The following is a 25,439-nucleotide window of genomic DNA, read 5'->3' on the forward strand; positions in this document are numbered from 1 at the left end:
CGGAATATTTGAACATAACCTTAGTATTGTACATCTATATATACGATTGACCCATACATTGGGAAACAACTACCTTAAGATTATTGCCCAGTGACCCCAAAACCCCTGAGAGAGGATTTCTAGAGTAAAATTTTTTATTTTTAAAATTTCCTCATAAAACTCCTAGGGAATGATTTTAATGAGGTGAAACCACCCTCACACGATGCTTGGCTGCAGATTCGTAATCAGCAAACCCCAGTAACCCCCGAGAGATGATTTCCAAGGTAAAATTTAAAATTTTAATTTCTCCATTTCTGTCACTCATAGGGGTGGTTTTAATGGGGTGCAACTAACCTCACACGATGTCTGACCGCAAATTTGTAATCAGCAAACCCCAATAACCCTTGAGAGATGATTTACAAGGCAAAATTAAAAATTTTATTGATCTCCCTATTTCTGTCACTTACAGGGGTGGTTTTAATAGGGTGCAACTAACCTCACACGATTTTTGACCATGGATTTGAAATCAGCGATCCCAAAAATTCCCGAGAGACGGTTTTCAAGGTAAAATTTTGAATTTCTAAAATTTTTCATCACTTTTACTATGGGGATGATTTGGAGGTGCGAAAACTCCTAATTTTTTTATTTTCCATACCAAAACAGATGTTGGTGGCAATGAATGTTGTTGAGGGTTTACAAGTAGACCACGTACGAACAAAATTTTCAAATTGGTGCTTGTTGTCAACTTTTGTACATCATCCAGTTTATTTACTGAGCTAAAAAAAAACAGCTAATTCAGATTTAGGTTATAGAAAGAGCTAATTTAGATTTTAGTAAGAAAGTAGTTTGAAGAAATTTTTATACTTATCTTTAATTTTTTATAATGATTGCTATTTGATTTTCTATATGAGTATAAATTAAGAAGGGACAAACTTTTTGCAGCAACGGAATTGCTGTAAAAATTATTGCTAAATCATCAGTTATTCATAAATTACTGAATAATATTCTTATACAAGTAATATGGATCTTTTAATATCTTCTTTTTTTAACATTGTCTGGAAAGGGATTTAGCTTGTTCTTTTAACGAATCATCGCGCATCGATGTGATTTGCAGCATTATCAGTTCAAGTGTTCAAACACATATCACTATGATTTTTAAGTCTTTGCCAAATAATGACCTTGCTTATAATTAGCACGGGCTATTATGGGAAAATTTTTGTGACCTAAAAATAACATACCTTAGTAATGGTTAAAAAATCGATAAAAAAATATATTTCGATACTACAAATACTGGAAAATTCTATGATCCTCTGATTTTTATTTGTATCCATACTAATTAAAGAGAAAATCATGATTTTTAACATAATAATAAATATTTTGGTTAGGATTATAAAATTGATACATACACACTCCTTCATAATCTTAATATAATAAATTATTATTTGAATACCACGCTATCTCGTCGTTACTCGCGGACACCACAACAATACTATTTCTTCTAGAGACAATGAAAATACTACTGATGTCATCGATTGGTTATTGTGATGCCTACGCCTTTGAAAATAAGTACGTGGGCAACCAAAGAATATCACTAAAAGTACTATTCAATGATTCTAATATTTAGGCTTAAATGTTCAATGAATATTTCGTAAATATGTTATGAACAAAGCTCTTATTACTATAATTATATTACTTTTATGACTATAAATATATTGCATTAATTCCTATCATTATTCTTATTAATAAGATATATAACTTACGTCAGTGCGTTACAACTGTAAATGAGCCTAATACCCAAATCTTATCCTTGTAATATAATTGTTGATTAAACGAACTTCTAGTGAAGTTCAATTAAAATTATACAAGTAACTTGTTTGAAAATGTTTAAAATGTAGTACCATTTCTCACCGCTAGATGACACCACAGTTCAGAGATTTTACTGAAAAAAAAAAATTTCAAGAGGCGCGTGGTACAACTCGACACCGACGTCTCCTTTTCTATCACCAACCTCGATCCTTCATTGAGTTTAAAGCTCATAAATTAATTGGGTGGGGAAGAACAAGGTTCAAAAAAACAAAGGAGGAAAATATAATATTTTCGAACAAGTTACTTTTGATTGAACTTCACTAGAAGTTCGTTTAATAAAGAATTATACTTCATTGCCTTGTTCGAGGATATTTAACATGTAGATGTTCAGAGCTAATTTACAGGTAAATTAAAATATAAAACTGACCCTCTTCATTAAGAGCAGATTTTATTTATTTAAGATAATACATGCAAGGCCTTGCCACTACCCATAAATCAGCTGAATCACATTTAAACATAAGAGGTGATCATAACCGATGATCTAATAGTATATAGGATAGGAACAAAAGTAACTCAGGACTCTCAAGAGTCCAAGACCGACGATGCGAACATAACTCACGTTTGTTCGAAGACCTGTTGTAGAACCTCAGGAAGGTGTTCGAATTCTCTGACTAACCTGCTGCTTCCTTGATGACATCTATACTCACACCTTGAGCTAAAGCTTTCGACGTGGAGGCGTGTCTCGTTGAATGGGCAGTGTACTGGCCCTCAACACCTACCTCACCTAAGACTGTCTTGAACCAGCGACTAATAGTGTTGCCACTAACTGGTTTGTAGGGTTCATGGTACTTAGGACACTAAGAGCTGATTTGACGATCCTCTAAGATCTTTTATTTTGAGAATGTAACAATCCAGCAAACATTTTGTTTAAAGATTTCTTATAGATGTCTTCTAGGCGTCGAATGTCCATCTGAAAGACGTCTTTTGGTTTTACGACATCAAAGATGCCTTTCAGGTGGTCATTCGCCGCCTAGAAGACATCCATAAGAAATCTTCAAACAAAATGTTTGCTGGGAACGCAACGTTGACACGATACATAAGGCTGGCTTTTTAAAACAAGGAAAATAGGCGTAAGGCTGCTTGGCCCCTGGTTTGAAGGTTTTAGTCAAATCCGGTATCCGTATCTCTAGTCTCCCACCCTTCTCTTCGATATTATCTAACTTAATCAATATCAGCGGCTGCACCCTGAATGCGGATGCGAGGGACAGAAGCATAACTAGCTTCAGGCTTAAGGTTCTCAGGTCTAAGTTATCAAGAGGATACCAAGACTCCATTAAAGAAAGGACTGCACTGGGGTCCCAGGTGGTCGAATACTTGAGAGCTGTAGGTCTAACCCTGAACACCCCCTTAAAAAATCTGGACAGCAGCTCATCATTGGGGTGCGTTTGCAAGTTTATGAGAGAGATAGCAGCCCTCAGTGTGTCAAAAGTTCCGTAGACTGCACCTTCTTTAAATTTTGTGGTTTGACACGCGAGCACTGTGTTTATAGTCTCGGCTGAGAACAGGTCCTTCTCTTCCTTCTGACAGAAATCCCATCAGAATCGAATCTAGGAGCTGTGTTGTACTGTTTGACGGTATTCTCCGAAATTGAAGACAGTATAACTTCGACTGTATCTGGACCTAGCCTCCTCCGCACGAAAGCTGTCCTGATAGAAGCCCTACAACCAGTGTAAGGCCTCGCGCCAATGGATGAATAATTCTTCTGCAAGGGAAAAAGAATAAGTCTTCAGATGGATGAAAGACTAGAGGCTCTCCCACTAGAAGGCGTTTAAATTCCGAAAACTAAGGCTGAGTTGGCCACAACGGAACGAGCAAGATACCCATGGCACCTTCGTCTCTTATCTTAAAGGGTCTTAGCAATCAGTGCAAAGGAAGGGAAGGCGTACCAAAACTCCTGGACCCAAGGAATTGTGAAGGCGTTTATCGCCCATGCTTCCGGATGTCTCTCACAAGAACAGAACCTAGCAAACTTACAGTTGACTCTAGTCGCGAAGAGATTCATGAATGGTCGTCCAAACTGCGTACAAATGACCTTAAAAACAGAATCATTAATCTCCCATTCAGTGTCAATGTTCGAAATCCTAGAACCCTGGTCTGCTGGATTTTCTTTCAAAGCTATGTATTCTGCAAAGACCCAAATATTTCTTCTTATACACCACATCCATAGCCTCTCGGTAAAAATCATATAGCTCCTGGTGCTCGATTCCTTCCATTTTATTAATATAAGCTAACGCTATTAAATTATTTTTTCTTCGTAGAATTTGCTTATTAAACGACGACAAGACAAAACTCTTTACAGCCAGACAGGTGGCTTGAATATCTAAAAAAATTAATGTGTTTGAGTCTTTCCTCTGCTAACCAGAACCCATGAGCCTCCACATCACTGCAGGTTGCTCCCCAACCTGACGTCGAAGCATCTGAACAAAAAGTTAGATCGAATACCGAATCTCTAATCTTGTTGGATGTGGATGCGATTTGAGAGAGCCACCATGATAACTCCTCTATAGCCCCCTTCGGAAACGTTATTGGAACAGTCCGAAGGTATCCATGCGCAGCTAGTGCCTCTTGCTTCAGCCACTCGAGCTCCTTGCAGAACAAACAATCGTAGGCCACAGCCAGACAAGCTGCTACTAAAATTCCAGTGACAACAGACAAGTCTTGCAAGTTAGTCTTACCACTACCAATTAGCCGCTCGCTGCATTTTCGAATCTTCAACCTCTTGGCCGAAGGGAGAGACACTTGCATAATCCGAGAGTTAGACATAAAAAGCAGACCAAAAAATTTGATCTTCTACACAGGAATCAGGGCGCTCTTACTCCAATTGATAATAAAATCTAGAGGGAAAGAAAAAGTGTAACCAGACGATCACAATTCCTCTTACACTCCTCGGATCTCTGGAAGCATCATAAACGCAAGTTTCTCGTAATTCTCACACAAAGTTTATGCCGTTGGAGAACTTTCGAACGACTTACATAGTGTCTGATTCCGCAGATGTGCGGCAGACTTTCGACAGACAAGTACGATGACTTCTTGCGAAAGAATTGCTCAAGACTTTCGTTTAGTAGAGTGCAGAAGTCGAATGCACCCTCACAACAGATTTCTAGCAGACTTGCGTCAGACGAGTGCGTTTGTTTCTTGAGCACGACTTGCACAAGAGTTGCGTTCAGTAGAGTATAAACGAATATCGTAAAAGGAGAGGGTCGAGGACGCTGCCCTGAGGGACGCCTGCGGGAGCAGAGTGCCAGTCAGAGATGGCACCCCCCCACCCCTACAGCCTGATAGCGATTAAGAAGGTAGCTGTGGAGGAGAGTTATAACACTGTTGGAGAGGTTGAAGTGTCGGAGTTTCTTTAGTAGCCTCAGGTGGGGGACTGTATCGAAGAGGCTTTTGAAAAGTCAAGTAGGACCAGAATGGTGACCTCACGACGATTTATCGACTCCCGTATGTCCTCAGTCACGCCAAAAAGGACGGTTTGAGTGTTGCATCCCCTCCTGAAGCCCGATTGACGCGGGTCTAGTAAATTGTTGTCTGAGATGTGATCTCAGAGTTGTCGAAAAAGAATTCTTTCAAAGGCTTTGGAGATTTCACAAAGAGAGGCTATAGGGCGAGTGTCAGAGGGGGTGGTAATTTGACGCACTTTGGTCAGAGGGAGGAGGAGGGCCCTCTTCCACAATGAAGGAAAATGTGAGTGCTGTATGAAACTATTGAATAGAAAAGTGAGAAATGGTAAGATAACAAGGAGAGCGATACATAACATTTTGTTGGACATACCATCGTGACCCATTGCCTTGGACGTGGATGAGAGGATTGCTTAATGAATTTCGTCTGAAGAAGTTGTCTTAAAGCTAAAAAGAGGAGCAGAGGAGTTGAGTGGAGATATACTATTAAATACTTGGTTGATATCGTTTGAGGTTAGTGGTGATGCTGAGGTTGTAACAGAAGAATAAGCATTTATGAGGGTATTTGGGGGGAAGAACTGTGTAGGCGATGGTGGTGTGGGATCGGTGAAGTTTAGTTTGCAAGGAGCGGACCATTTGTCTTTGGGATTAATGGATGAGTCAATGAGTTAAGCGACATATGAATTTTTAGCGGTGGAAAGGCTGTTTGAGACTCCGTTGTGGAGGCGGCGATATTGCTCTATTTCTGTCAGCAGTCCTGAATGCCGGGCATCACGATAGGCTCGATCTCTAGCCGACATCATGTCTCGTCCTATGACTGTACGGCCTGTTGTATGGGCAAGAGGTGGTTGGGCTTCTTTGTTAGCACAGTGAACTGTGCGAACGACTTGCATCCAGAAAAAAAAAAAAAATACCAAAAATTGCGGAATCGTTTGCAGGTTTTGCAATTGCCATGCAAAAAATTGTCAGAGTATTATTTTTTTGTAAAAAAAAAAAATGTAGTACGTCCTGCGAGAATCTAATAAAACTATTATTTCGCCTCAACGGTAGAGTTTCTACTATTAAAATTATCACCAGTCGTTTGCAATTTAATTTCCAGTGCGTGTAAGGATCGCAAAATAGTCGAATTAGTTATATTTATTGAATAAATAATTATATTTATATACGAGAGTAAGTCGAGTCATCTTACTCCCACCCCAGGCCAGGGCGCATGCGCACTACACTCGAAATACGTCAGTTAATCAGCGATGGGATATAGTTCCGCCAGTTCCGGCCAGATTTGGGAATTCTCTAGGACCCAACCTCTCTGCCGTGGAAAATCACTAGATCAAAAAAAAAATAGTACCGAAGGTGACGCGCGAGATTCAAATAAGGTCCAATAACACAAGCGCCTATCACCCAATGACCCGGGGCGCTTACTGGCCACTCTTTTAAATAAATAATTATTAACAACACAAGCGCCTATCACCCAATGACCCGGGGCGCCTACTGGCCACTCTGTTAATTAAATAATTATTAACAACACAAGCGCCTATCACCTAATAACCCGGGGCGCTTACTGGCCACTCTTTTAAGCAAATAATTATTAATAAATAACACAAGCGCCTATCACCTAATACCCCGGGGCGCTTACTGGCTACTATTGAGTACTAAATTATCAAGTAATTACAAGAGCGCCAATTAAAAAGATCTTTGTCGTACTAGATAAGCAATCGAAATTGTGATATGTTTAATATGTTATCGATCAACTTTTTATCATTTAATAGTGTTGCAAATAAGTGTCCTGGATCATCAGGAAGACGGTGCTTGACATATTTATGAATAATTATTGTGTTATTTATTAATAATTATTTATTTAAAAGCGCGGCCAGTAAGCGCCCCGGGTTATTGGGTGATAGGCGCTTGTGTTATGATTAATTATTTATTTAACGAAGTAGCCAGTAAGCGCCCCGGGTCGTCAGGTGATAGGCGCTTGTGTTATTTATTAATAATTATTTATTCAACAGAGTTGCCAGTAAGTACCCTAGGTCATCAGGTGACAGGCGCTTGTGTTATTTATAATTATTTATTTAAAAGAGTGGCCAGTAAGCGCCCCGGGTTATTGGGTGATAGGCGCTTGTGTTTTATTAATAATTATTTATCTAACAGAGTTGTCAGTTAGCGCCCCGGGTCATCAGGTGATGGATGCTTGAGTTATTGGACCTTATTTGAATCTCGCGCGTCACCTTCGGTACTATTTTTTTTTTGATCTAGTGATTTCCCACGTCAGAGAGGTTGGGTCCTAGAGAATTCCTAAATCTGGCCGGAACTATATCCCATCGCTGGTATTTCGAGTGTAGTGCGCATGCGCCCTGGCCTGGGGTGGGAGTAAGATGACTTGACTTACTCTCGTATATAAATATAATTATTTATTTAATAAATATAACTAATTCGACTATTTTGCGATCCTTACACGCACTGGAAATTAAATTGCAAACGACTGGTGATAATTTTAATAGTAGAAACTCTACCGTTGAGGCGAAATAATAGTTTTATTAGATTCTCGCAGGACGTACTACATTTTATTTTTTTTACAAAAAAATAACAGTCTGACAATTTTTTGCATGGCAATTGCAAAACCTGCAAACGATTCCGCAATTTTTGGTATTTTTTTTTTTTTGCTGGATGCAAGTCGTTCGCACAGTTCACTGTGCTTTCTTTGTTGGCTTCTGTAGCCCCCCCCCCTCTTGACCTCTCTGCCAGCAGGGAAGCTTTTCCAGTTTAAATGACCTTGATTAGCTTGTTTTATTGGCTATTTAGGTTTTGGTAAAAGTTCCTCAGTAATCTTCTCCAAAGACCTCGTATTCTTGACAAGCATCTTCACGTTATCCCCAAACAACCAGGAGGTGGTCTTGGTGGCCTTCACATTTTTTTCTCGTCGAATCTGCCGACTATGCATAGCTTCCTCGACTCGGTGAGCTGATAATATAAATCCGAAGAGAGCTTGATCGAGTGAGAAATATAGAATAAAAGCCGAGTTCTATGAGGTGTTGGGCTCAATTCTTATATACTTTGAGCAAACGTCGCGACGTTTGTCGAAATCGAAGCGGCTGCGAGGGATTGCTTGTGTCGAAAATGGTTATCTTTCGAAAGGTACTTTGGTTGAAGGCTTGCCACTATCTCCTCATTTAGCAGAGGCAGCTTGCTTTGCCTTTAAGAGACACGCCCAGTAGGATTTCTTCCTTCTCCTTCTTATCCAAGCCAAAAGAGGTCCATTCTAGCACCTTAAGCGCCACCACGGGGCTCAGATCAAGTAGGCTACTGACTTCCTTGACTCTTGCATCTCCTAGGAATACCCAGGAATACCGAGACATCCTCCTTCTCTTCAGCAGACCCCTCCTCTTCAGTCTCCACATCCAACCCTAGGATCGGTACAGGATTTTCCCCTTCTACCTGTTTGGCCTGATCCGTAACAATTGCCAAGACATATGTAACAGGCATATATAAGCCCTTGATTAGCCGAGAGCAATTCTCAACATGAAAGTTGAAGAGAAATCAGGCCGTAAGCCTTAAACCATAAGCCGCTGAGCGGAGAAAATTCAAAATGCTCAACCCCTGGAACGCAGCCAATAAGTAAGCAGCACGACTGCATGCGCACAAAACAATTAGGTTAACCGGAAACCACGCGAGATTGTAGCACTCGTATAATCTGCAACAGAAAACGGAAAAGAAAGACTAAAAAGGAGTCTTACCCTCATAATTTAGTTGATCCTCCTGCAAGTCCTGGGAATTTTCGTCAAGTTCCATAACTCTTTACTCAATAGCTTCCAGTTTTTCCTGGATGCGTGGCCGCCTATCCTCTAGGATTTTTTTGGGGTCCATCTGAACTGCGACGTAAACCGGCGCCACAAAAGGAATGAAGGATCGAGGTTGGTAATTCATCATGAGACGAGAGGGAGAGGTTTTAGTTCCAGTTATTGCCGCATGATGCTTTTTTACATTGTAGAATGGGGCTAAATTTTCGCGGTTTTCTTTTGAACACGTAAAATGGTAGAGGTTACATTTACTTACTTTTGTAAGAACTCTTCGGTGCTAATAGTTGCGTATCCTGACGAATAGGGAAGGAGGCGTCGGCGGCGAGTCGTATCGCGTGCCTTTTGAAAGTTTTTCTTTTTGTCTGTAAAATCTCTGAACTGTGATGTCATCTGGCGGTGAGAAAGGGTGCTACGTACTACATGTTAAATATCCTCGAACAAGGCAATCATAATAACTTAAGTATCAACGAAACTTAAAGGAATTATATATATAATTTTTTTTAAACAAATCTTTTGTAAATTTATGTTCAACTTGGGCTTTTACGGAAGGCCATACAATACTGATTAAAAATGCTACGATATTTTCCAAAATATACCTTAACTCTTTGTATAAAATTAGGAATTGAAATTAGAAATCATAAGCTTCTCAATGATATCGAAAAAATTTGGGTGTAACAGGTAATATTTTGGTATTAGTTATCGAAAAGATGATTATGTATGAAAAGACACAGGTTAAGTACTTGTGCTATGGCAGCGTCATGACCGGATGTTTGTAGGTCTGATGGTCTGATATCACGCAATCAGATAGTACACATGTGATGATCTACCTTAATTATCTTTTGTATATGCACTTTACGTGTTAAAGACTGTAAGCGCTTTTATCGATTTTAGTGAGCTTCGAGAGAGTGAGCAGATAACCTTGGGACCGTTTGTGATTGGTCGACCGCCATTTGAGGCTTCTGGGGACTTTAGTCATATACTTGTATATATGTATATATCCATACATATATATATGTATATCGTGAGCGCGCGGTGGCTCAGTCGGCTATAGGTCGTGGATTGGCACACGGGATACCGCGGTTCGATTTCCGGCCAGTGCGACTATTCGGGCAAGTACCTCTGTGATTTTTCACATGTGCTTTTTCACCACGCAATGCTCCTCGAGGAGGGGATAGGCGACCTTCTCGCAGAAAAATTGCCTTATTTCCCCCTACCCCCCCTTCCAGTAATGGGAGGCCTCCCATCCCTCTTCCTTTCCTTCTCCCAAGTGCTAAGTGCCCATAGTAGTGCCCTTATTAAAGGAGCCGGACGTAGAGCACTAAAAAAAAAAAAAAAAACACAAATGTATATCGTAACGTATACATATGCTAAATGATACCTTTTCAAGCTCACGCCTTTCCCCATGAGCCTCAAATGGCGGACATTGTCTCTTCAGCTTCTCACTCTCTCGAAGCTCACTATTACCGATTGTATGACAGAGACATCAGTTGCAGCGGCCGCCAACCCTATTTATATTTTACTCATCACTGTACTCGGCTTGCCGAATACCGACTCAGACCTTCAGACGTTGTCAAGCCTTCGTGCTCTACGCACGTACACACATTGCACTTTATCTTATTTTTGTGTAAAACAAACAATTCTTATATTTATTTTTATTTTAACCATTAGCTTTTATTCACTGCACGACCTGCTATAAACAAATTTAGGTAGTTTTTCTCTGCTACTCATATCTCTTACGTAAGATTAATAATTAACACAAAATAAGGCTTCGCTAGTGAACAGGACCTGCCGAAGCGATTATCAACTTAATCCACTTATTCGACCTGATACGGACATGTGTATCAAAAGTCGGGTTGTTTTAACAACCCTGGGTCAAGTCAAAACACATCTATGAAAACTATCGATAGTTTCAATTCGACATATCGATGTTGCTAAACATCGATGTATATCGACCCTTTTAACCTAGGACAATGACATTGGGTTTAGAGTTTCTAGTTTGATTTTCAACATCTCAAATGTACCTTCTTTATTTTTTGACAATATTCAATTTTTTACACAATATTCAAAAGCATTAACCCCGGGAACATCTCTTTTCTGCTTTTAAAATCAAAAATTTCAATCGTTAATAATTATAATTATTGAATAGTGTATAAGTATCCACAAAATGGCTCAAAGTCGATTGGAAAAAGTTGGGACAATTTATTCCAGGTAAAAATCTCACTAATTTAGTCCTTTCTCTGTTATATTATTAAACTTAACAGAGAACAGTTAAAAAAAGTAATGAAGATTTGATGAACAATATTGATGCCATCATATTGTGACAAGTATTTATTTTTATAAAATTCAGAGTGTGTGCTCTTATAAAAACCGGAGTAATGAAAGAAGAAACTAAGCCGGTGTGGTTAGATATCTACAAAGCTTTTCCTCCAAAGTATGAGCCATCTTATGACAGAAAAACTCCGAATGTTTTATTAAGGCAAATTTTCTATTCCGAAGATGTAATCAGAGCGTAAGACCAATTTTTATATCTTTTTAAAACAGCTATTATATAAACATTCAGATGTATAAGTATTTTCACTTTTAGTAAGTTTCACAAGGAATACAAACAGTATTCTATGGTTAATTTAATGGACGAAACATCGGTATCTAAGACTGAGCACTTTCTTACAATTTATAGGCAGTTAGAAAAAGTAAGTGTTAATTCGTTTATTGTAGGAGTTAAATTTGTGATCAAGGCATGAAGTATTTTTTTTTTTTTTTCATTACAGGAAAATGTACCCGCAGATCAATTATATGATAAAGCAGTTACAGAATTTTTAAATAAGTTTAAAACTGAAAAACCTCAGAAAGAAACAGGAGACCTATCAAAGCATCCAGGAGAATATCAAGTTACTGCAACAAAATACGCGAGGACGAGCAAAACAAGTGAACAAAGTACAAGTACTAATTCTAAATCACAAGTCGCAACAGAATCAGTTGAAGATGAAACAAAAATCAAGCCAATTAGGCTTAGACTTGATAAAATAATGATGGGAAAGGAAGATAATCCCGTTGACAAACCCTAATTAGACACGTATTGTTATATAATTTTAAGTTATCATAAGTTTACACGAAATAAAGTTTTCTTTACAATCCGAGACCTTTCATATTTTATAATATCAACTAACGAATATATGTAAAATGCATTAAAACGACTTACCTCATATTCTAAAGATTCCCGATCAATAGACATGATTAAGTTTTTATCCAAATAAAAATTCTTCGTTGTATATGTCACCTCCATTACATTTCTTGTACAAGATCCAGTGTTTCATTTAGCACAATTATTTCAATGCAACTATACCTACGATGTTTATCTTAACATGCTACAGCTCATATGGTATCATCCAGCATCAACAATCATTGCTTATCAAGTCTGAGAGTATTTTTTCTGATCTCGAGATGTCTTTCAATTTATTGAATTTAATGATAAAAAACTAATTCCTGACAACGCTTTGATTGCTTGTCCACAAGTCATTTGAGTAAAGTATTTTGAAATGTTTTCTTCATCAGTTTCAATGTCCTGCAAACGATTTCACAATGTTAACGTTCACTTTGTGCTTCTCAGAAGGAACTTGTATATTGTATACATAAAAAAGGTTAAATATTCTTGAACACATTGTGGTTTCATTATTACTGCTGATGTTAAGTCAAACAATGCAGTCTCCAACTCCAATCTTAATTTCAATTTACGGTTGCGGAGTAAGAAAACCACAAATAAACTTGATCAAATTTTTGATTAATTCTTGTGCTCAATAAGAGTATACGTGGAAACTGATTAGCGTGAATTAAGTACATGGATTAGCAGTTCCCATGAAGAAGGAGAATAATAATAAAACAGTTGAACGTTGGGGATTCACCATGTTTCTTCAGCACTTCCTTGAGAAAATAATATTCTGGATCGTGCCGATCGTGCATCGTGGATAGTTTGATAGTTGAGGGCGCTAGCGTCGACTTGGACTATATGCTTCGACTGTCAAAACCTTCTTGTATTGTGTGTACTTATTTTGTAGTTACGTTTTTTTGACTCTTGCATGTGTTTTTATGTGACACATAACAATTATTTTTGTAACAGTAACAAGACAAAAATGGAGTGAAAGAAAAAATACTTCCAAGTACACTTGACAAGCATCTGAAATGTCAAATTTCACAGCAGAAGCAGCGAAAGGTGAATTATAATATTCCAATGTCTCGATCCAAATATCTTGAATTTATATTGAATTCATTATGGATTTTTCTTTTTAATGCAGCTGCCCTGTCAGATGTTCTTACGGCTCTGGAAGCACCAGAAAATGTACAAAAGTTGAACGCTGCGAGTAAAGATAATTCCGGCAATGAAATGCTTAAAACAATGCAGTTTGTCTTTCCTACTGTCATGCAGATACAAATGGAAGTAATTAAAAAATACGGCTTTCCGGAGGGAAGAGAGGGTAATTTTTACAATACGAAACATCCTTTTACAAAGACAGTTGCGTTTAATGAATTTTTCCAGGATTTTGAAATTGTGATTTTATATTTTAGGTACAGTGCAATTCGCACAGTTGATCAGGTCTTTGGAGAAAGAAGACCCCGAAGTGGCAAAGTTGAATGCCCAAGTTAGATCATATTTTCTTCCAAGTGCACCTGTTAATTCTTCAACAGATGCCTCGTTGTGAACTTTTGATACTTCATTTTTTTTAAATTGAAATCTCATAAGGCTGATTACTAATAATGTACGTAAAGAGTGAATTTAATGCAAATTTTCGTGCTTGAAAAGTTGGATTAAATTTATTTCATGTATAGTATACAACCATTTTTCATTTTACTTTGTCTTTTTTTTTTTTATACAATTTAGTAGTTCATAGGCATGACTGTTACACAAAAGTGCCTTGTATGTATAACAGCAGAGCAAAAAGTGTATCTCTTTGTGAAGTTAATATATGGAGGCTACAAAAATAGGTTTGTGGGTTAGAAAAAATAGATATTGTTTGTGTAATCCACTATTTGTGTGTACATGCATGCCTACAAACATGTACATAGACTATTTGAGCAAGTTGTCATTCATCCGGACTATAATTGGCATTGTTTTCATACATAAATTTGATACTTTACTGGATCAAACTTTGCAAGCACTGAGTTGCAAACTTTTAAATAAACTCGATCCACCTGTTTCTATGAAATTAAGACTGCAGTGGTTGTTTTAGACCTTTTAAACGATTTTACAAAGAAAGACTTTTATTACCACTATATTTTTGAAAGAAAAAAACATTTTTATGCATAATTTAATAACTAAAAAATTTATGATTGATATTTAAAAAAAATAGTTTTTGGCTAAAACATATTTCACATATTTGGTTCTGAAAAGAAAACGGTATGCAACAAAAAAAAATCAATTTCAAACTACTTTCATTTTATTTTATAAAGTCATTAGTGTGTCATCACTGATTGTGTTAAATAAGTTTTTTCAATAGACAAGTACTATACAAATGAGCTAATGACATTCCACAATATTTTGTGTGTTTGATATAAAAGTTGTAGTTTTAAAAAAAAATTTTTTACCAGTAGTTCTTTGTAAAAATATAATGCAAAATGACCAAAAATAGTGGAAAGTAATAATTCCATATTTAGTATTTAAAGGACCTATACTGGCAATCACACTTTTTTGTGTGAAAAATGTAAGTCGTTATTTTGTACACGAAAGTCTAAATAAAGAAAAATTTACGAATTGCATGATAAAATTTTTAAAATTGATACTTTCAATATTCGATAATTTATTTAGTTAACATTAATTGCGAATGATAAATTTTTTTATTCATTGATTTCATGAAGTGTGACAAGCCTAAGAATGGCAGTATTTATTTTAAATTATTTTAAATTTACCGTCCAATAAATTACAGCAGATCATTAATTTTTGCCTATAAATACCCATGATGTTAATCTCATTTTTTTTTTACTTTTCTATAATCAATAATGTGTATTCATAAAACTTTGCATTCCTTCAATAAATAAGCCCGTTAGAGAAAATGAAAAAAAAATTTTTCCACCTTCATACTTTACAAATCCATTGCTAAGAATATGAGTCTTTATAAAATTATTATACATGCAAGACCACTAGAAAATGTTTCTTCTTGAAGATTTATACTTAACCAGCGAATGTCACGCTACATTTAAATATTTCAGAGAAAAAATGATTTTTAAACCTGAAAATATCGTTACGTAATAAGGGTAAAATTTTACAGGAAAATGGACGTTTTGAAAGAATTTGTACAGCTGATTAACTAAATATATCAATTTTTGATTTTATTTGCATTTATAATAAGCAATCGAATATATAATAAAATCAAACCCATCTGCATAGGAATTAAAAATATGTTAAATTAAATTGTAAAAAGAAAACAAAAAAATACCAATAAAGAAGTAAACTCAGTGTTTTTACAACATATCTCACTAACATGTAATATTACAAAGTGATAATAGTGGTTTTGTAATAATAACATTAGTGGCAATAACATTATTAGGAATGGGTATTAAATGTTTGTGATTCTAAAATACATCATTCTTAGTGTTCCTTATCATCATCATTTATTCCCCAATTCCAAAAGTTTTTTCAACAATGCTTTATCGTTTTTTTGCTGATTTATCATGGCTATATTGATGGAATAACTCAACTTCTCACATTCTATAATCTAGTGTACAAAAATGAAATATGCACCCTGGATACTTTTTCATTTCTTCGAAATAAGTTGTCTAACACATTACACTGCAGATAATAAATTACTAAAAATACTTAATTTCAAATTTTCATTTTATGCATCTTGTCATCAGATTTGGCTAAAAATAATTTAGTCTCCTTTACTTGTGAAATTTGTCTCTTTGAAAATAATATGTCTACAAGTCTCTACAAATGGTAGGGAATCCAAAGTCTGTTGACATTAAGATGAAACAGATGTTATAAATTACTTTATTAGTGAACTAAATCAAAAAGTAAATAAATAAGTCGATAAATCTCATTTTCGTCATTTTTTCTAATTAACCTAATGCATGTATGTATAAATAAGGTCTTAATCTTATTTTCAAATTTTGTTAATCATGTGCAAATACACTGGCTAAAATCATAACGCTTGCAGTGTTTAACTTTACATATAATTTTTGCAAGGATCATTAATGTGAGTTAAACTCGAAATGGAGATTAACCATTGATGTACTAAATAATATTGATAAATTCTATTTTTCCATAAATATTAGAATTTGAACTTGATTGACTTGAATATTGCTGGTCTATGAAAAAACTCGTGTCCGCTTGACTGAAGAACTTCCAATTAACATATATTTTCTTTATTAAAAAATAAAATTTTTTTTATCCATCATGTATACATAAATTATAAATAACCGAGTAAATCAATAAAGATAGAATTATTTAATTGACTTTTTGGTACGCTCTTTAATACAATCGCAAGCACAGATTACTTCACAAAAACATGAATGTGCTTACACATATTATAACTTTCAAAAGCGTCTTTATAATAGTAGCACACTAAGACAAGCAATAATAATAAAAGAATATATAAAGCGACGTTTGTAAATAAAGAGGCCTTACAATTATTATTATGTACATTTTTTTCATGATCAATGACATCAAAATGATTGACCGCAGGCCAAAATTTCGGCATTCGATGTTTGTGTGGTTATGTATTCACGTCTATTGCAGTTCTTTGAGGATAAGATATTTAAAATTAAAAGAAATGTTTCCTATTGAACACCACGACCGTTTCACTTACAATACAAATAATTATCCTTCACCAGCACTTCAAACTATGTACTCTCTTGTTCTATATGTGTGTATATCTTGAGAGTTTTTTGCTTTTGGGACAAAAGATTTTTCATAGATTTTTGTTCGGCATCATTTAACTGAAAATACTTGGTATACAAACGCTAAAATCTAATACAAAAATCTTAATCCGAGCAAAAACGAACTTTTATTTTTAAAGACCCATCAGCAGATGAATCTAAAAACTCGTTTGTCGAACGAGTTACTTATGTTTCTTTAGAAATAAACAGAAAACCCTGTCCGACGTCATAATGAAACCTTCGCACCAGACTTTCTCCTCAACGATGAAATGCATCTTCTTGCGTCACGATAACTTGACTCGACAAACTTCAATTTCATTATTCGATTATTCTTTTTTTCAATACCGAACTTTGCTACCGCACTTTCTCTTTCTTGCTCTCATTTACTCGAAAAATATGCTATACATATATGAAAAAGGAGTAAGTATAAAATCTATTTTTTTTTTTTTTTTTCATTTTCTTTTTTTTCATTTTTTTTATTGCATGGATCTTGAAGCGTTCTATTCACAACGCGCATTGGTTTTCAATTTTTCTTCAAAACTTCACTCAATGCCTCTCGTACTTACTCCGATGCTCTCGCGCCTGATGGGATTTAGAACTATTCGAACCATTAGCGTATTAAAAGCAAATTTCGAAATCTTGGTAAACCTATACGTTTGACGCATACGATTCAAGGCCAAGATTTACGACTCGTATACCTTTCACATGCACACAGGGTCTTGTTTCGGGGCAAAAATACCTTCACACCCGGCTATCACACTCAGAGAGTAAGTTATTTACAAAATAATAAAATTAAATAAAGTAAAAATCGGTTGTCTTTTAAAACTATTTGTATTTGAATCAATAGGAATAGCACGATACTCGATGTACACTGCTTACACAGCAAAAATTCAATGATGATTAACGGGAAAGTAAATTCCTTTTGACGTAAAAAGAAAAAAAAAGTAATAATAATAATAACAAAAAAAGTAAATAAATAACGCATCACTTACTGATTATATTACGCATGAATTTCATCATAAATATAAGCTCTAAAAATATATAAAAATTTCGAATCCGAAAAAAAGGTGTAAAAATTCTTTGTGTAAAAATCAAATCGTCCATTGGTATGGATAAAAAGTTGATCATTTCTCTGAGTGGAATGCAACAGATACATGCACGTCACCACGGCGCGGGCTTAGTTATTCATCATTTTGTGTATATTATATAATATGTGTGTACTGGCGCGAGAGATGCGACGCTGGTTCTCGGCTGCAGTGGCTGCTGCTGATGATGTTGCTGTTCAGAGCTACGAGAGGAAGGGGTTAGCCGCGGCGGTTGGCGTAGGCGTCGAGGTCGCGGTAGACGTGTTGATCCACGGGTCCTGTCGGATCTGGTTGATCGAGGGACGCGGCGGTGGCGTCACCGGGGCGAAGGGGTTCGCCGAGAATGCAGGTGCTGTAAGGATTTTTGTCGAATTTGAGCTATTAGTACTGGACTACGGCTTCAAGCTGTCACAAGAATATTGCTAATGGCGACACACGTGTATTTGACATTACTACTTGTGTCAGGAAATTTCAATGATTCTGCAGATTTTTGGTGGATTTTGAATATTTATTCATTCATTTGTAATCAAATTTTGAACGAATCATTCCTAAAGAAATAAATGGATAAAATGGTATGGATCGTAAGCAGAATTATTGACTGTGTAAACAATTTTTTCCTTTCACATTTGCACAAAAACGTGTGTATTGGAACATATCTCGTGAACGTTTTACATTTTTTCACAATATTTAAGTAGTAAAAATATGATTAAACATTGCAAGTTTTGAAAATAATCTAATCCACCTGATTAATCTCACCTGAGATTTCAGGTGGGAAATTTTATACTCAGTATAAAAAAAGTTCTAAAAGAAATTAATTACTAAAAAATACTACAAATATATTTAATTATCAAGTAATAACAACAATATAACCTGATTGTTGAAAAAGTAATAATGGTACAAGCCTTCTGAGGATAATAAAATACTTGAAAATGGTTGAAACGAAATAATATTTTATGAAAATATCAATGGTCTCTTAAATACGAAACCAAATAAATTACGTAATTATGATTTCCCAGATGAAAAAAGATAACGTATTTTCAAACTATGCAATAATCCAATACCTAACATCACTACTGTTGCATTACAAAGAAATAGGAAATAGCGAGTAGGTATCACTGAAAGAGAGAAAAGTTAGAAATTTTTATGTAAGAGAGATTCGTCACAAGCTACAAATTTTTTCAAAGTTTCTCTAATCATAAAATCACTTATTTTTCATGCCATCATGCAACATTTGCAAATCGGTTTTTCACCAATATTCTCGTGGTTGATACTCACAAAGTTTTACTTCCAATGAAATGCTGCTTCGCAGACATAGAATAAATATGTTACGAAAATTTTATAATTCGGTCGCTCCATTAGAGCCAATCGTGTTATTGTTTTTAAAATGTTAATTACGGTTATTAAAGTATTTGTTAATAAAATTAAAAAAACATATCCACCCAAATCGTAAAAGTTAATGCTCAAGTCAAAATAAAAGTAAAAACAAACAAAGTCAATAATTACCGGCAGGTGCTGGAGCTGGACCTTTAATTGTCGACGCGCTAACGAGATTGTCCAAATTCACAAGCGCCGAGTTTTCACCCAAAAATGATTGCGGAGTCTTTTTGATGGCGCCGGTGCTGGGTGGCATTGATTCACCAAGACCTCGCAGATCAAACGGGTCTGGCGACGTTGTATTTCCTGATGGCAAATAAACAATAATATTGAATAAAAGTGTAATTCTATGCCTATTGAGAATAACGTATTCTTTAGTCGGTGATTTTACCATTATTCATAGGCTGTGGACTAGATCCCATTTTGTTTCTATTACTAATGATGTCGAATTCATCAAGGTCGTTGAGTGGACTTTGGCCGTTTACTTGATTCAAAGGCGATGTGGTAAAAGCAGAACTCAGGCCGTTACTGGTGGTATTAAAACTGGGAGTCGCCGTCGCAGATACACTGAATCCAAGCGGAGAAGACTAAAAACGAGATGTGTGTTATGTGCTGTCTGGATACTTTTTTTTTATATTGTCTTTAAAAACTGTAGAAAATGCTGGAGATCAAGCACCTTGTTATCGGCATTATTTGTTGTCACAGGTGCCCAAGGATCAACAATGACACGGTTCGATGCTGGAGGAACTGTTGCCGGTGATGGTGCTGGAGGTTTCCAAGGATCAACTGTGGCAGCTGAAAATTGTTTGATCGTTCATTATCGAAGTTTACTTGATGAAAAAGTGAAATTTGTGGTTAATGTTGGGTTATTGAAGAAATTGTCAGTACATCCAATGTCAAACATTACCTGGAGATCCTGTAAACCAATAGTAAGCAAAATTCATGCAACAAATAAAAAAATCCAAGTTGAGTTTTTCAAGCTTCTTTGTTCAACTGAATTTTTTTAGAACAAATCAGTACTCACTCGGCCTATGTGGCAAAACTGGAGCCCAAGGATCGATTGTTATTGGCGCAGTAGCAGGAGTAGCAGCACTAGTTGCCGTTGGAATGGCCCACGGATCATGTTGCTGCTGCGAAAATATGAAATGGCATCACTAAAATTTTTTTTAACCCAAATAATCGAAAAAGATGCACAAATGTTTTATCAACTTGACGCAATAAAATTCATTTGTAGGTATCAAAACAACACACAAGTGCGCAACGTCTACGCATAATCTTGTAGTTATGATTACGCAACATTTGCTGCAAAAAAATGAAACTGATAATAGCTTGAGAGTACGGTGAGGATGAAAAGTAAAAACTCGTGGCTCATGGGGGCACATACCTTTGCAATGAGAAAGGGTGAGGAAAAGTCCAGTGACTGCCGTGCAAAAGTGCAAAATTAAATATCATGCGCTATCGTAAGATAAGTGTCTTGACAAACGTTGCAGGCGGGAATTTTTTTGTGTATACATTGAGTAAAAAAAAAAAAAAGGTAAAATAAAATTGCCCTTTGGATACCTGTGGTCTCGGAGGAGTCGGTGATACTATCGGCAGTCCCCAAGGGTCAGCTTGCGCCGACGCGGATGCCGAGGCGCTGGGCTCGCCCAAATTCACGTCGAGCAAATCGAGCATATGACTCGGTTTCTCCTGGGGCGACCTGAAATCCGAAAAACCGACCCTTTAGACGTTTTTGCGACGCACAGCGTGGCTAGAGATGTTGTTGTATTTTGCTTGTTTTTCACCAACTTAAAATCTTGCTGGCTCTGGCTGAGCGCCAGCTGCAGTCTAACGTCGTCGCTGCGCCTCCGTTGCTCCTCCTGCTCGGCCTCCTCCCTCGACATGGCTAGGGCGAGCTGCAGCTGAAGCTCTTCTTCACCGACCGTCTGGGGTCTGGCATCCTCCAACTCGGCTGGGGAAGTAACGAGCAAAGGGGTGAGAACGGGCGCTCAATCGACACGCGCGCACGCCTGCCTGGCTTTATTTTTAACGATTATCGACCCGCACGCGATCTTTGAGATTTGCGGTACAAAAAAAAAATAACATGCCAAAATTTATATTTAGAAGTGTTTTGCAACGCGACTGACATTAACAATAACAACGGCGACGACTAAGACCCGTCTATTGTTATCCTCAATTATTTTTTATATGAAGCCCGGCGCCAGTGGATCATCAAGACAGAGACCACTGGTGTGGCGGTGGAAGTAATTGTAATGAAAAAAAAAAAAAAAAAAAAAAAAAAAAAAAAAAAAAAAAAAAAAAAAAAAAAAAAAAATCCACAACAGTTGTGACGAATGCGGTGAAACAGTTGAATATAGAGACTGACGGTGCTTACGTCTCGATGGAGGTCCCGAGAGGTGACACGGTACCCATTCTTGGAACTGCGAATAAGCAAAAAACACAAAGATTAAACATTCAAGCCATCTGTACCATAGAATATTTTAACAAATAACACGATACTTTTCGACATCGACAAACGATACAACAATGTATCAAATGCATGATGCGAATTCAGCAACATATATTATAAATACACAGCATAACAAAGCACATAATATCACACGTGACGTTCAAGTATATAGGTATAAGGTGAGGGAAGGACTCACGTCGCTGTTTGACGGCTCGGTCGAGTCGACGCCGTCGCTGCCGAAGCCGCTGAGCGACTGGGCGAACCTTTCCTTGGCCTTGAGCGCCCGGGCGCGCTCGTTCCGCAATCTTTCGTCGTCTCTCAGTAAGGCCACTAGTGATTTCGCTTTCTCGCGCACGTTGATGCCCTGGTCCTTGTGGCCCTCCATGTATTGAAAGTCTAAAAGGCGATATTTTAGCAAATCGTTGAGCACTGGGTCGGATGGGTATACACCCATGCGCCGTGAGTGTATAGAAGTGTATGAAGTGCACCACAGTAGTCGAGCACAAGAGTTTTACAAGCGCGGCGGGCATCGGTATTGAGAAAATGATAAGTTGAATGATCGAGTCGTGAAAGTCTTTTGCAAAACATTTTTCTGGCTCAAATAGTGCGAAATGTTTGGATGGGATAGGTGTACTCTGTAGAGTAAAAGTACCCATTTCCAAAACTTTGTATCAACAAAGCTAAAATATCTACAAAAATGATGTTTTCCAAAATATTAAGTATACTCGATTTCTCGACAATTCTATATGCTGCACTTTATATGCCGGTACGCGCAAACATTTGTCCCGAAAAATTTACCTTACGAAAAAACCTCTGTTATATTTTTTACAATCATTTTTAAGATTATTTTTACAACTTAGCAAACATAGAAAAAAAAATTTTTTTAATAATATGTGGTTTTTTTTAAATAAGAAATTGATAAATGCATAGTATCTGATTTCTGATACAGATATACTTAAAGTTGCCTTATTATACGTAAGATTGCGTTATTTTGACTGGTATTCCCGTAATTTTTCGTAACCATGATTTCAAAGATAGTGATTTGTAAACAGTAACGCAGCACTTTCTACAACTTGAACCACCTAGTTTAATAAAACTTGAACTTTATATCTAATAAATTCTACATGGAATTTTGCTCTTTATTGTTAAGTTTTTAAATCCAAATTATAGAAAAAGTCGAATTGTTAAAAAATAAAAAAAAGTCATTCGGATAATATGATCTTTGAAATTTCATCGAAAAAAATAAAAATAAAGTAAAATAATCTTGACGATTTTCATTGCTGAAAAAGCATATAAAAAAACTCAATGTAACGTGGTCCATGTTTTCCAATTATTTGTAAAAAAATCAACTGAAACGATTTCCTAAAAAAATTTTCCCACTCCAAAATCTAGACGGACAATCCCTTTAAACGCATATTCATTGCAAGCAAGCATTTTATCATCGACCGATATAAAAAAAAAAGAGAAAAAAAAAAAAATCATTGTGATGACGATAAAAATAATGACCTTTTAACGTCTGAATGGCAAAAATGTTTTCCTTGCACTGCTGGGCGACCTTCTCGCTGCCGGTCTTGATGAGGTACTCGAGCAGCATGAGGGCTTTGTAAACGTGTCGCCAATTCTTGCCGTGATCGTTCAGCCGTTTCCACAGCATCTGCATTATCTCGGTGAATGCGACGACGTTGTACGTGAGGTCGGCGATCTCCGCCATGAGGGTGCTGCTCGGGCCCCACGGGTCATTGCTCGTCGCTTTCCGCACGGCTTTCTGTTGAGGCATTGTTTTTTTTTTTTTTTTTTTTTTTCGTCATTGTGACACGGGAAAAAGTGTTGGACTCGATTTGCGCTCATTTTTTTTACCACCCGTTTATTGCGTGCATCGAAGAGAGGGGATAAAAATCTTGCAGCTAACAAAGTCGCCAAAAGTGACATTACAGGTACTTTCGGACGCGCCGCTTCGAAGAAGCGCAGCAGCACTTGAATAAATATGTCATTTCGACTCAATGAGCCATTGGAGCTCTTAACACTTGCATTATCGTCATAAATGCCCAGTTGAAAAAAAAAAAAAAAAAAAAAAAAAAAAAAATCACGCGGCCGCGTACGACGTGCTCCGAGCACCACGGAGTAGGTGATTAATTAAATCACAACAATGTATGTAGTACTTATGCACGTACAACGTAATACTCGCACTACCTATACATACGTGCACATGTATAATCTTGTAATGTAACACGGGATGTGATTGGATTAACAGAAAAAAAAAGAACACGACCAGTTGAAGAAAGCAGAATTATAGTTATGGGCCGAGAAAAATTATTCGCGTGCAGGCAGTTTTTTTTCTACATTCTCGTTCAAAACGTCGTACTGTTGGGTATACTAACGAAAGCGCATGTTGCCACTCAGGGATGTGGTTGGCTATTGTTTTTCCCTAATTCTAATTTCTAAAGTCAAGTTTTTTGTTCTGAAAAAAGTTTGATCATATTCTTCATTTAAAAGGAATAAGAAATGTATATGTATACGAAAATTTTTCTCCAATAATCTTGGGTTTCAAAAAAGTTCTTAAAATTCGAAACAAACGGGGAAGTTGTTGATTTTTAGGGATCAAAAACAATAACAAACAAAAAATATTTTTGCGTAAAAAAAATTTCCTAATACATCGAAAAATGTATGTAATAACGATGTCTTGAGGAGGTATTAATCAATTGATAGATTATTCATGTCTTTTCCTTTACAATCGTTTATTTAACTTTAAATAAAAATCTTGAGCCGTCTCTTGCTAAAAAGTTCTGATGAGCCAAACAATTCAGAGAAGATTAAGTATATTTTTTTTTTTTTTTTTGCTCGAGAAAAGAGAAGAAGTACATAATTATTCAGGCGCTTACAGTATACGTATTAGGCACTCACCTGTGCATTGCTGTAGTTGTGGGCGAGATTGACAATGTCCCGCCTGATACCCGCCAAGTTAACCTGCATCACGTCCTGTCCTTGTCGCCGCATCTACAACACATGTATGAATCATCACGCGTTAATTGCCAGGCACTGTCAAATTCCCGTGGGCTTGTATGCGCGCACGGATGGTTTTACGCATATACTTTTGTAGGTACAATTATGCGGTAATTTTGTTATCTTATCTTTGCCATGCACCTCGGGTGTATAAATATATTTACAGGTGTTGCATCCATGTAAATATTATCAAGAGTGAATATACCTATTTATGCATACACGAATATATCACTACGATGGTAGTAGTACATAGGATTAGTAATCCATATATGTTGTCATGTTCTTCGTCACGCAAATGAAAAGAAATAATTTTTTTTTTTATTTCTATGGATTTGAGTAATGGACGTAAGATTTTTCTTCCAATTAAGTACTTTGGTGCAACGATGATAATTATTACCCATTGGAGCTCAATACGATTATAAGCCATGCGTTTGGAATCAATTTTGTTTGAATAAAAACTACTAAAAAACCTACAAAAAGAAATACTTAAAATATTTTTAGTACATTCATAAATTTCTTGCTAGTGATGTGAAAACATACATTTTTCAAAAAAGAAAAAAATTGAATTCAAAATATATAGTTAGCAAGTACGGATGTGTAGCAACTACGTGTCACTTATTTAAACGTC

The 25,439-nt window shown here is 36.5% G+C and overlaps 4 protein-coding genes across 5 annotated transcripts in view; 2 read left to right on the plus strand and 2 right to left on the minus strand.

The window, feature by feature from the left end:
* Window positions 1–12,379, minus strand: part of LOC106639730 (protein Wnt-4) — a 130,134-nt gene extending 117,755 nt beyond the window's left edge. The window contains exon 1 of the mRNA XM_089590014.1: window positions 12,237–12,379. Within this exon, the coding sequence (XP_089446140.1) occupies window positions 12,237–12,241 (5 nt within the window). The 5' untranslated portion in view covers window positions 12,242–12,379. The remainder of the gene's footprint in view (window positions 1–12,236) is intronic.
* Window positions 11,065–12,423, plus strand: mRpS23 (mitochondrial ribosomal protein S23). The gene is made up of 4 exons (XM_014353507.2): window positions 11,065–11,245; window positions 11,385–11,546; window positions 11,622–11,727; window positions 11,806–12,423. The coding sequence occupies exons 1-4, from the start codon at window positions 11,202–11,204 to the stop codon at window positions 12,100–12,102; spliced, it is 609 nt and encodes a 202-aa protein (XP_014208993.2). The 5' UTR covers window positions 11,065–11,201; the 3' UTR covers window positions 12,103–12,423.
* Window positions 12,424–12,827: 404 nt separating this feature from the next.
* On the plus strand, window positions 12,828–13,867 carry LOC106639728 (protein C10). Its single transcript, XM_014353484.2, has 3 exons — window positions 12,828–13,244; window positions 13,327–13,506; window positions 13,598–13,867. The coding sequence occupies exons 1-3, from the start codon at window positions 13,214–13,216 to the stop codon at window positions 13,729–13,731; spliced, it is 345 nt and encodes a 114-aa protein (XP_014208970.1). The 5' UTR covers window positions 12,828–13,213; the 3' UTR covers window positions 13,732–13,867.
* A 1,897-nt stretch (window positions 13,868–15,764) lies between these two features.
* The window catches only part of lqf (epsin homolog lqf), a 29,696-nt gene continuing 20,021 nt past the window's right edge, over window positions 15,765–25,439 (minus strand). The window contains exons 2-14 of one of the 2 annotated variants that reach the window (XM_089589962.1): window positions 24,713–24,805; window positions 23,318–23,576; window positions 22,008–22,207; window positions 21,737–21,782; window positions 21,151–21,313; window positions 20,923–21,061; window positions 20,747–20,782; window positions 20,387–20,492; window positions 20,270–20,278; window positions 20,039–20,157; window positions 19,754–19,949; window positions 19,492–19,668; window positions 15,765–18,340 (exon numbers count right to left, since the gene is read on the minus strand). In XM_089589962.1, the coding sequence (XP_089446088.1) occupies window positions 18,192–18,340; window positions 19,492–19,668; window positions 19,754–19,949; window positions 20,039–20,157; window positions 20,270–20,278; window positions 20,387–20,492; window positions 20,747–20,782; window positions 20,923–21,061; window positions 21,151–21,313; window positions 21,737–21,782; window positions 22,008–22,207; window positions 23,318–23,576; window positions 24,713–24,805 (1,692 nt within the window). In that variant the 3' untranslated portion in view covers window positions 15,765–18,191. The remainder of the gene's footprint in view (window positions 18,341–19,491; window positions 19,669–19,753; window positions 19,950–20,038; window positions 20,158–20,269; window positions 20,279–20,386; window positions 20,493–20,746; window positions 20,783–20,922; window positions 21,062–21,150; window positions 21,314–21,736; window positions 21,783–22,007; window positions 22,208–23,317; window positions 23,577–24,712; window positions 24,806–25,439) is intronic. The other variant, XM_023390044.2, reaches the window with a different exon arrangement.

Source organism: Copidosoma floridanum, unplaced genomic scaffold (assembly GCF_036245765.1).
Source record: "Copidosoma floridanum isolate Cflo_tuat_1 unplaced genomic scaffold, Cflo_Japanese_pri ptg000011l, whole genome shotgun sequence".
Classification (NCBI taxonomy): Eukaryota; Metazoa; Arthropoda; class Insecta; order Hymenoptera; family Encyrtidae; genus Copidosoma; species Copidosoma floridanum.